Below are 11,998 nucleotides of genomic sequence, written 5' to 3' on the forward strand. Positions count from 1 at the left end.
TACTTCGCTCTCAGTGAAGACATTTAAGAGGAAAATTATGGATCATTCATATATTCATAGAGTTTTTACTAAAAAAGGAAGATGAGGTTGAATTGGTGTAAATAGGCATGGTAAACAGTTTGTGTCCAGGATGTGCGGGGTCTGCAGAGACATTAGCTGTCCTTTCTTCACCCTAGATTTCTAAATGTTGTGAGGGAATGTTTGTTTGTTGCAATCTGGACCTGTTCTATCTTTTATTTTCTGTAAATATTTCTTATAATGATAAATGTCTACTGGCTGCTTTATTTGTCAGAGTTGAATCTTCTTCTGGTAAGGCATAGCTGGTAAAGTTCTCAGCCATTCTTTGTTGCAGGGAAGGTTATTGTTGCTTTTCTCTAAATTTGATACTGCAGTTTTCTTAATGCATAACCAGTTTCTACAACGTGATGGAACATTTTGGAAGACTGTTTATGTGTTAAATTAGCCTAAGAAAAACCTTCAAATCTCTTTTCTTTGATTCAGATAATTCTCGTCTTACTTCATCTTTGTGACTTTTCTCTACAGAAAGTTTGCAGAGTCCAGTACAACATTCACTGGAAAAGATAAGACACCTGCATTACCTGGGGCTAAAACCATCACAACAGGCAAAGTCGCTACAAAAGCAAAGGGTGTCCCCACCAAACAGGTAGCTGTAAAGAAACCCAATACAGCTGGAAAAAGGTCAGTAATACAGGTCGGAGTTAAAACTACAGAGGGTTCAGGGGTCCAAAAAAACAAAAGTCCAGTAAAGACGTCTGACACCGATGAAGCAACAAACACAAAACCTGAAAGTGAAATAAAATCTGCTGACACTCCCAGTGAGACTCCTGAGGTGTTGAAGACGTCGGATACAACTGTCGGCGATGAAGATAAAGAGGAGAAAATGGCGTCTCAAGTGAAGGAAGTGACTCCTGAAGCAGAAACATCGTCAAACCCGGTGAAGGCTGAAACCCAACCAGACACTTTGGGTGAGAAGGACTTGGAGTCGAAATCAGCACCATCAGAAAACCAGCCGGCTGCTCCCAAAGCAGAAAGCAAAGAGCTCCCCCTGGTGACCAAAACTGTGGACACAGTGGAAACCTCTGAAGAGAATCAAGTAGAAGAATGTCTCAAAGTGGATTCTGTAAGAATCAAAGTTGAAGATGTTGAACCTGGAAAGACTGAACCAGAAGAACCCATGGAAATTTTTAGTTCTGCTGAGACCAAAGACCAAGTTTCAGAAACTGTAAAACCAGCAGCTAGAGTTAAAACTCCACCATGTAAAACGTCTGCTGATCCACCTCAAACACAGCAAACCACTGTGAAAACTGAAGAAATGTTAGTGACAGACTCATCGCAGGTCCAGCCGTGTCCGATGGAGGAATCAGAACCCCCAGCAAGAAAGTTAAAGACAGAAACTGAGCAACTGCAGTCTCCAAAGAAGACAGAAACAAAGCAAAAAGGTTAGTTAGAAACAGTTTCCATCCAGTTGTCATGCGAATTTTGAGCAAACTTTTAAAATGAAGTAAAGTAGAAAATGAAAATTAGGTGTTTTTCCTTCTACTGGTTTGGCATAATTTTGTACAGATGTTGACATTAGGGATGGTTGTAGTAAAGGGGATCTAGCACATGCAACCTTGCATGGATCAAACATCTCAGAGAAATGAAGAGTTCTATTCTGCTGCCTCTGGTAAGGCACAGATTGTCAGCTCAAAAGTTAAAGTCATGTTAGGAAATCCCTTAATATGTTGCACCCCTTTGTTATTGCATAAAAAAGCAAAATGAAACAATTTTCACTTTTATCGAGATATTTTATGAAGTTGCAAAATGTTAGGGATAAAGTTTCTAGAAAAGAAAACTGGTCTAGTTTAGTTTTTATTTGAACCTTGATCAACCTAGCAGACAGCACCAAGTTGTCTGCTAGAAGGTCAAGTTGTTTGACCTTTTACAAGGTCAAACAAGTTAGTTTAGGAAAAAAATGTTGTCCTGATAATTAACTCCAGTGTTTTTAGAATTTATATAAGCATAATATATAAATAAATTGTGTGTGTGAATTCATTTATTTTTACAGATGTAAGCAGTCATCTGACACCAGAACCTGTGAGCGACGTTGTAGCCGTGAAGCTTGAGGAACCAACATCTGCTGGAAAGAAGACTGCTGATGGCGCAGCGGCACCAGCTGACGGTTTCTCCCTCACAGCCACGGCAAAGACAGAAAAGCAGGAGCAACAAAAAGAAACAAGTAAGACGTCTGTCAAACAACCTCAATATTTGAGCATACTTTCAGTTTGTGCATCATTTCTCCCTAAAACAACTTGTCTTACAGAACGCACACCAGAGAAAACTGTCAAGTCCTCAATGGTAAGTTTTATTTCCAAAACTCATAAGTATTGTTCATCATTTGTGTGGCAGTTAACATCCAACCCGATTAATGTTTATTTGGGTTTTGGAGAAGGCTGATCTTTATCTGTGGATGCCGGTTAAATTCTTATAAGATCACAAGATTCTCCATTTGATTCACTGAATTTAAAAACCAAAAAAGTCCCTCTTACCTTTCATTACCAGTAATGTCAGTTAAGAGTGTATTAAAGTTGATTGGGAGCCTCTTGACTGGTATTAGAATATATGGATAATTATTTATCCATATATTTAGTCAGAAACAGTGCAGAAAATAAACATTAATTTTGCAAAATACATGGAAGAATCCACTGCAGCAAATTTGCTACAACTTGCTGCAAGTTTAATTTGAGTAAAATATACAAATATAGATACCAGAATCAGGTTTATTCACCACGTTTCTGCATTCAAACCAGGAATTCACCTTCAGTTCTGCTTTGCTCTTAATTAAAACATTTAAAATACTAATATGTAAAAAGTTGAAATAAAGATTAATATCAGATTTTGTTATTTGTAAATATGTGTAGGTGTATTGTTTTTATATGGGAGGAAGACGAGGTTGAACTTGTGCATTATGCATATCATTCTGGGCTGTCGAAACTTTACTTTGTCCTTTTCTACCTTTTTACTGTGTAATATTAGCTTTCTGTTTTGTTCGCAGCCTCTTTCAAAAGATTCACATAATGAGAAACAACCTCCACCTCAAACCTGTGCCTCAGTTTCTCCAACTCCAGCAGAACCCATCCAGTCAGGTTCTGTCAGAGCAGATATGAAGGCTGGAAAAAATGAGACGGAGGTTGGTGTAATCCCGACTGTGTCTCGTAAATCCAGTGAAAATACAGAGAGAAAGCGGTCAGTCGTCCCTGCAGAAAAACAAACCACGCCTGTTCCGCACACCTCCACCATGTCAGTCACAGATTTGGGCAAACCGGAGGACAATGATGCTGAACTTCCTCAGATCAATGAAGATTTTTTCAGGGCGCTCACAACAGCTCTTCGTGAACACAGACTAAGACAGGGAGAAAAGAAAACGAGTGAAGAGGTGAGACTGGCTCTAAATCATGGCATCTAGATGTTGTATTGGAAACTACTGCTAATACAGCAACTCCAGAAAACTAATACTTTTATGATACCTAATATCAGAATTGGGACTTAAATGCTGTTATTTAATGGATACTTTTTGTTCAGTACTTGGCTGCCGTTTTTGTGAACCAGACAGCTATTAAAGTTCTGCTGTGGTTGAACTTCAGAGTTATCTAAAAATGCTTTAAATGTCAGAAAACTGATGTTTGTTATTTGATTCTTTAGAGTTTCACCATAAGCAAAACAACCTCTGAAGGTATGAAGGAGGAATACATGCCATTCACAAAGGTAAATTAGCAGAGATGTTTTCCCTAATCACGATATTTTTGGATTAGATTTTCTTTGTATTTTCCGTATAGTTTACTAAAATCATTTCACATGTAAGATTTTGTCTTTTATTGTGAATCAAATTAATCGTAACTGTCGCTTCTTCTCCACCCAGGATGAAAGCAAAGAGGAGGATAATTACTCGGATCCTTTTGATGACTTTAACTTTGGAGACTTTGTGACTGTTGATGAGATTAGTGAAGAAATGGATGACACGCTGGTTGAAGACACCTCTGTTTCATTAGAGTTGATATCCAGAGATGCAACAGAAAGGCTGAGCCCAGATGTGTCCTCTGCTGCCAGTAAGACCTCAACAAGGTCTTCAAAAACTTGCAAGAGCTCAACTTCTTCCTCAACCAAGTCTGAAAAAGGCAGTGACTCTTTAAGTTCCACGTTCGAGCCCAAAAACAAGCAGAAAATTTTATCTGAACCTCCCAAATTTGAAACCAAAATTTCATCTGTTGGTGGCGTTAAAACTAAAAGTTCCTCCACCCCTTCTAATTCTTTAAAAACTTCACTTTCCTCTGCTCATAAATCTCAGTCAAACAAGAGTACGCCTCCCGTTAGGTCATCAGAAACATCATCCTCTGGTCGAAGTACTCGCTCATCAACAGCAGCCGTCAAATCATCTGTAGGGACACAGCAGGTGGGTAAGAAGGATGTAAAACATAAAGAGAGTGCAGTGGCCAAGTCTGACCACCATGTGTCAGCAGAGAGCTGTTCTGCAAATACTGTTGAGTCAGAGCTGAGGATAAAAACATCGAAGATTCAACCCACAGAGCGACAGAGCTCACAGATCCAGAATCTGAAGACAGATTTAAAAAGTGTCAAAGAGATGAAGAAAAGCGAAATGCAGGATAAGAAAAAAGACATGGATGGCAAAAACGCTGAGGAAAAGAGGGGCAATAATGAGGATAAACAAATTCTTGATTCCTTCAATGAAAAATCTGATGAACAGAAAAACAAGGATGATAACCAAGACAGAAGAACTGAAATTCAAATATCTGGACCTGAGCAAGACCAGCTGATTCATCAAGGAGCTGATAATGACAACAGTCCCTCAGATGGATGCCAGGAAATGGAAGTAGATGAGTCTACAAACCTGCAGGACTGCGCACTTAAAAATCAGGCTGGCACAGCCCATGATGAAGAAACGAACCAGACTCCAAATAGCAGTAGCGTAAAACAAAATAATGGCATTCTTTCATCCGAGAAAGTCTGTAAAACCTCCAGAGAGGTTGGTCAGACCTCTAATGAAGAAGACCTAAATGACAGCAGACACTTTGACACTTTGAAAGACCAAAAACTTGTATTTCCCACTGACTTTCTGTCTAAAGCTGATGATGAACCCACAAATGAAGAGGCTTATGAGGTCATAGATTCAATGGATGATCAACCAGCAACAACTGAGGCGGAATCAGAAATGGAGAAGAAGGAACAAAGAAAGAAAGAAAGCACAAACACCTCTGGAGATGATAAACCGACCAGAAAAGGACGTTCAAGGAGCCAAATATTTAAAAGTGAAGAGAAAGAAAATTCACTAAAGCAACAGGACAAAACAAGAACATATGTGACACGAACAAAGGACAGCAAGATAGAAAAAGAAGAAGAGAGTCTTGAGGATTTCGAGGAAATGGTCTATAAAGTTGTGGACTCCATTGAAGATGATTCTTTTCAGAAGCCCTCAACCACAGGGAGTTGTAGTAGCAGACGAACACCAAGAGGAAACAAAAAAGTTGAGAAGACATCACCTCCTGTAGAAGAACCTAAAAAATCTGACGACGAAGAAGAGGACGTGTTCACTGTTTTAGACTCTGTGGAAGAGGAAAGTCCCAGTGACAAACCAGTGGTGACGAGATCAACTAGAGGAAGAAGACAAAACATAGCAAAGAAAGTTGAAGAAAATACTAAAACGAAGGAAGACAAGACCCCCACAAGAAGAAGAAGCACACCAGTCAAAGATTCTAAGGAAAAAGAGAAAACTCCAAAAATAGATGTTCCTCTAAAGGAAAGTACACTAATGAAGAGTGACTCTGGTGTACCACGTACTGGTGATGAGGACACCATCTGTATGGAATTGGATGCTGTTGAGTATGACCAACCAACTACACAAAAACCAAGAAGAGGAAGACCAAAGGACAATATAACAAGTCAGAAACAAAGTGAGGAAGAAGAGCCGGTTTACCAGATTGTAGATTCTCTAGAGGAAGATCAAGAAAATACCATGACGGTGACATCCAGTCTTCAGAAAAAAAGTGAGACAAAAGTTGAAATGACTGCAGATGTCAACATTGTTTCGCTTACCAAAGTGAAAGAAGACAAGTCCCCGACAAGGAGACACACACCAGCCAGAGATGCACAGGAAAAAGACAGAGTTCATCTAAAGGAATGTGCACAAACAAAGAAGAGTGACACTGCTGTAACAGCCTCTGGTGAAGTGGACGATACTTGTAAGCAATTGAATGTTGTTAAGGAAGGCCAACAAACAACACAGAAATCAAGAAGAGGAAGACCAAAGAAGGACAATAAAACAAGTAAAAAACAAACTGAGGAAGAAGAGCCTGTTTATCAGATTGTAGATTCTCTTGAAGAAGATCAAGAAAATACCATGACGTTAGAATCTAGTCTTCATGAACACAGCGAGGCAAACATTGAAAAGACTGCAGATTTCAACACAGTTTTGTTTACCAAATTGGGTGAAGACAAAACCCTCACAAGAAGACAATGCACACCAACCAGAGATTCCCATGAAAAAGACATAGTTCCTCTGAAGGAAAGTACACCAACACAGACAAGTAGTGCTCCTGTAGTAAACACCGGGCAGGAAGACACTATTATTGAAGAACTGGATGCTGTTGAGGATGGCCAACCAGCAACCCAGAAACCAGGAAGAGGAAGACAAAAGAAGAAGAATAAAACCAGTAAAAAACTAACTGAGGAAGAAGAGACTATTTATCAGATTGTAGATACTCTAGAAGGTGATCAAAGCAAAACCATGATGGTAGCTTCCGTTCATATGGAGGAAACTGAGGCAAAAGTTGAAGTGACTGAAGATGTCAACACAGTTTTGTTTTCCAAAATGAAAGAAGACAATATCCTCACGAGAGGACAATGCACACCAGCCAGAAATTCTCTGGAAAAATACATTGTTCCTCTAAAGGAAAGTACACCAACCAATACGAATGATGCTGCTGTAACAAGTACTGGCAATGAGGACAGTACTTGTGAAGAATTGGATTCTACTGAAGATAGCCAACCAACAACACAGAAACCAAGAAGAGGAAGACCAAAGAAGGACTATAAAACAAGTAAAAAGCAAACTGAGGAAGATGAAGAGCCTGTTTATCAGATTGTAGATTCTCTAGAAGAGGATCAAGAAAAAAACGTGATGGAAGAAGCCAGTCTGCAGACGGAAAGTGAGACAAATGTTGAAATGACTGCAAATGCCAACACCAATTTGTTTACCAAAACAAAGGAAGACAAGAGCCTCACGAAAAGACGACACACACCTGCCAGAGATTCCCAGGAAAATGACAGAGAGAAAACTCCAAAACCAGATGTTTGTGTTCCTCTAGTAGAAAGTACACCAACTAAGAAGAATGATACGACAGACTTTGGTGGGAAGGAGACTACTTATGAAGTATTGGATGCCGTTGAAGACGTTGTTGAGCCAACAACGCAAGCATCAAGAAGGGGAAGACCAAAGAAAGACAATAAAACAAGTGAACAACAAACAGAATATCTGAAGGTTGACTCGTCCAGAAAGGATGATGATGAAGAAGAAGCAACATATCAGATTCTTGACTCTGTTGAGGATGAGGGGGTTGGTGACCTAGCTCCTGTAGACCACTCTGAATGCGAAAAAACGTCAAGCGCTTTTGCAGATGATGACATAACAAAGGAAATAATTAGGTCACTATTAAATGAGGAGGAAGGAGGGACAATTTATCAAATTGTAGATTCACTGGAAGAAGATCAAGTTCAAGAAGCGACGATGACAGAAACAGCCATGCAGGAGGGGAGTGAGACAACAGGAGATATGGTAGCAAGAACTGACCATGTACTGTCCAGCCCCTCAACTGTAGAACTATCTGAACAAACAGGTGGAGAGGAGACTCAGTTAGCTGGTAAAACATTGGAGGATAAAGAGGATCCTTCTGCTAAAGGCTCTGATACAGAGGGGAAGGAGAGTACATTAAAAGGAGATGTTGTGGGGGAAGACAAGTCTTTGAATCAGACAAATAATCAGCTTGGTGCATCAGAGAAGAATATACTAACATCACCGAAGAGCAAGGACACAGAAGCAACTGAAAATATTCTTGTGAACCTGGATCAGGTGAGCGAAGATGAGGAAGATTATCCTGATGACGCGGCTGAGGAAGAAGAACTGAAGAAAAGGCAAGCTGCTGCTAAGAAAAGAGAAAATGACCGTGAGGATAAAATGTCCAGGGAAAGAGAAGCTATGGAGCGAAGGAGTCGAAGCAGCAGCAGAGGAGGGAGTAGGAAATCAACATGGAAACCGGAGAAGACGAGTCACGAAGATTTCGAAAAGGTGGAAGTAGACGCCCAGGACCTGGTGACCCTTGATGAGGTGGGAGAAGATGAAGTCGGAGAGGAAGCTGTGACAGAGGCTCCAACATGGAAAGTGGAACTCACAGAGGGAGAACTGCAGGATCTCGTTACATTGGATGAGATTGTTGAGGAAGAGGAAGGACAGCTTGAGGCCCCGCCTCAGAATCTGGAGAGCCAATTCAAGGACTCTCTAAAGTCAGAGGTATGATTGAGATCTAGCTATAGCTTGTTTGAATCGAACATTATGTCACAGATTCATAGCATCATGAATCTCACTGGCTTCTTTGCCTCCTTTTAGACCTTGCCAACATTGACAGAAACCACCCAGATTGAGGACAACAAAGATGACGATAATCATCCAAAAGAACCTTCAAGCTCTTCTAAACGTAAACTCGATGACATCACAGGTTTGTAACAAATGTCCTTCGAAGACTTTGCCATCAATCTTTTTGGTTTAATCTCATATGGAGAGGGTTAGATTTCTTGCATGAGTAACCATGGCAACAGATCTAGGTAAAGAGTAACCAGGTTCATTATGCTGAAAATCCTGAACTGAGGCTGAAGTTAACTTATTCACTTATTTACTAATTCTGCTTGGTAAAACAAGCCCCCTGGCATTCACTGCTGGACTTTAGCCACAGATATATTTTCTGTCATTTCATTCAGTGGTTCTTGGTCAAGTGCCCTCACAGGCGAGGGGGAAAACATGGTGCCCAAAGGATTTTGTTTGTTTGTCACTGTGCCATGTGAAAGCGAACTGCACCAGTTCAAAATGTAACAAATGTTGCAATTTTAGTCCCAAATCGAACTGAGTCTACCACACTTCTGAGCGTGAAAACACCCTAAGATTTATTTTGTTTTATAGGCTCCAGTTTATTCTACTGTGTTGGAAATAAATCTCTCAATAGAAATAGTTTTGGCCTAATTGCCTCAAAGTGGTACAACTTTACCACTGGTGTTATAAATCTTTACCTGTGGAGCATATTGAAACATTTATATTTTTATAAGTCTATATTCTGTTTAACATTTTTAATGTTGCTGTTTTGCATAACTTCGTTCTGAATCTAAAACTCAGTTTTGAAAAGAATATTTTGTACAAACCGATACTAGGTGTGAATACAAGTGTGAAATGGTTTAATCTTTTGTTTTAGAGGAACGTGGGAACTTTGTCACTGTTGATGAGGTGGGAGAGATTGAAGAAGAGGAGGAAAAGGAAGCAGTAACAAGAAGAGGTCGACCCAGGAAGAGCAGTCGACTGACTCCTGGTAACACAAACAAAACTGTTTAAAGCTTCAATCAGAGAGTAAAACTTTAAACTCAGTTTACTCATTTCCTTCTACAGTGAGAAAATCTACCAGAGGCAAAACAGCGAAGGAAGAAAAACATAGACAAGAAGAGGAAGAAAATAAATCCCTCCTCTCTGCTTCACTGGATTCTTCCTGGACTCTGGAAACATTTGGTCCATCAGGTGACTTTCAGTCTGAGACCCAGAGGATAGAGGAGGGGAAGAACACCGAAGCTGCTTCTATCGAACATCAACCTCTGCCTAATGATGGACTGAAATTAGGATTTGAGGAAGCAGAGAGACAAGAGCACAGAAGGGCCTGTGTTAAAGGTAAATAACATGTTAAACGCCACGAAACGGGCTGATGTCCACATTTTTAAAAAGGGATTTTTTCAAAGAAGATCCATGAATAATCAGGGGTTGTTGAAGCACCTGAAAACCAAATGCGTATATTAGCACTAATAGCACCAGTCTAATGGTTGAATCATCTAAATAGTAGATTACAAGCAATAAATGTCTTTATTGTTGAGCTCATATGTCTATTTATTTAAAAATTTAACAGAATTTTATTGAAAACATTGCTTATTCTGTCAATTATATGTTTTTTTTATTAAAATGCAATTAATTGCGATTAATTACAGACTTTGCAAATTAATGCAAGCTTGCAATGAACCACCATATATGTATTTACAATAGAATACTATAAAATATAATTGTGAGCAGCTTCAACAGATTTGTAGAAAAGCCAATATGAATGTGTAGTTACGGTCTGCCTGTCATATTGCCAGCAAAAATAGATATTTTTTTATGTTTTACCCTAGACCAGTTGGTGTACAGTTTCAACTGTTACCAAATTGTAAAACAGGTTTTACTGCTTAAATTTTAAATCTGAGGTAAAATAAGTGTGGAAGACTTCACCCTGTATTCATGGTCTTTGTTCTTTTAGTTGTAGATAAAAGGCAGCAGGAACCGACTGGACCCGAAGCAAAACGACCTCGCTCTCAACCTCCGAGTGTCTCTGTGAACCTCCAGTTGCCGCCGTTTACTCCCAAAAATCCTCTGGGTGAGAAAAACACATTAAAATACCAAAACAAGAAAAACAGATGCAAAATGGAAGGACTCATTTCCTGTTTTCTTCCTTTTCCTGCTCAGGTAAGGAATTTGTGAATCCCACGTCTGGGTTTTTCTGCAGTTTGTGTTCTGTTTTTTACTTAAACGAGGATACGGCCAAGGAAATCCACTGCAGCAGCCAGGAGCACTACGACAACCTGAAGGTACGCACAAACGGGCTCAAAGTTCATAACACAAAACCTTTACTCAATCTTGGTCTTTCATTGTTTTACGTTCCTCTTTCTCAGAACTATTACCAGAAACTTCAACAAAATGTCCAAGGCTCGCTCTCAGACTGATCAGCTTCAACTGCAGAATATTTTCCTGGAACAAGAGAAACCACCAAAGCTTTCCAGCACCCATGATGTAACTTTTAGTTCATTTATCTTTTTTTCTTAAGTCTTTCAGTATTTCATAAGTTTCTTGTACCTTCTTTATACATAAGTTATATATTCCACAGCTAAGAGTGGCAAATATACATATTTTGGAGTAGTTTACTCCTAACTTAATTAGGAAGAAAAATAACTAACAGTTATTGCCGACTTAATAACTTTTGAGGTAAAAAGGCAGTAAATAAAATACTGTTTACTAATGTGGACTGTTCAAATAATAGATTTATTCTACAAATCAAAAGGTTATGTTACATCAACTTTTCCACATTAATTTGTCAGTCAGTGTCACAGCATAGTGCATCAGTTTCATGCAAAGCTAAGTTCAGTTTTATTAAACATGACTTACTGACAGTACCTGACTAATGGAAGCTGCTGTTCTGCATTTAATTTTGTAGTTATGAGACTCGGCTTTTGTTTATGTTGTGACTTTTCTCTTTAAACAAGGGTCCAATGTGTTGTTTCATTTCATTATATTTTAAAAATACAATAAAATTGTATTGTGAAATGTAAACAAATTAATAAAGTGTAATTATCTGATTTGAAAGTTAATTTTAGACTGTGTGAATGAGTAAAGATTGTTTAAGTCATTTTGAATCCTTTTTTGTTGTGACTTTACTGATGACTGAAATGATTAAAAATTAATTTAAACATCACTGGGTTTTTTGGTATATGTACCACACATATGAGCCATCTTTCATTGTCTTACTACTTTTTTTTTTTTGCCACTTTTTAACCTGAACGTTTTTTCTTGTTCATATTAACATTGTACTCCTGTTTCTTGCCTCAAAGGCATTAATCAAAACTTTAAGAGTAATATCTGACTTTAAGAATTTGA

At 38.9% G+C, this 11,998-nt stretch overlaps 1 protein-coding gene across 2 annotated transcripts in view; it reads left to right on the forward strand.

Moving 5' to 3' along the window:
* Positions 1–11,816, forward strand: part of LOC122820052 — a 30,022-nt gene extending 18,206 nt beyond the window's left edge. For both annotated transcript variants that reach the window (XM_044097218.1, XM_044097219.1), the window contains exons 11-22: positions 544–1,460; positions 2,069–2,239; positions 2,324–2,358; positions 3,056–3,436; positions 3,703–3,765; positions 3,920–8,578; positions 8,675–8,783; positions 9,528–9,641; positions 9,719–9,991; positions 10,608–10,724; positions 10,814–10,935; positions 11,020–11,816. In XM_044097218.1, the coding sequence (XP_043953153.1) occupies positions 544–1,460; positions 2,069–2,239; positions 2,324–2,358; positions 3,056–3,436; positions 3,703–3,765; positions 3,920–8,578; positions 8,675–8,783; positions 9,528–9,641; positions 9,719–9,991; positions 10,608–10,724; positions 10,814–10,935; positions 11,020–11,070 (7,012 nt within the window). In that variant the 3' untranslated portion in view covers positions 11,071–11,816. The remainder of the gene's footprint in view (positions 1–543; positions 1,461–2,068; positions 2,240–2,323; positions 2,359–3,055; positions 3,437–3,702; positions 3,766–3,919; positions 8,579–8,674; positions 8,784–9,527; positions 9,642–9,718; positions 9,992–10,607; positions 10,725–10,813; positions 10,936–11,019) is intronic.
* The last annotated feature ends 182 nt before the right edge of the window (positions 11,817–11,998 follow it).

This window comes from Gambusia affinis, linkage group LG18 (genome assembly GCF_019740435.1).
Source record: "Gambusia affinis linkage group LG18, SWU_Gaff_1.0, whole genome shotgun sequence".
Taxonomy (NCBI): Eukaryota; Metazoa; Chordata; class Actinopteri; order Cyprinodontiformes; family Poeciliidae; genus Gambusia; species Gambusia affinis.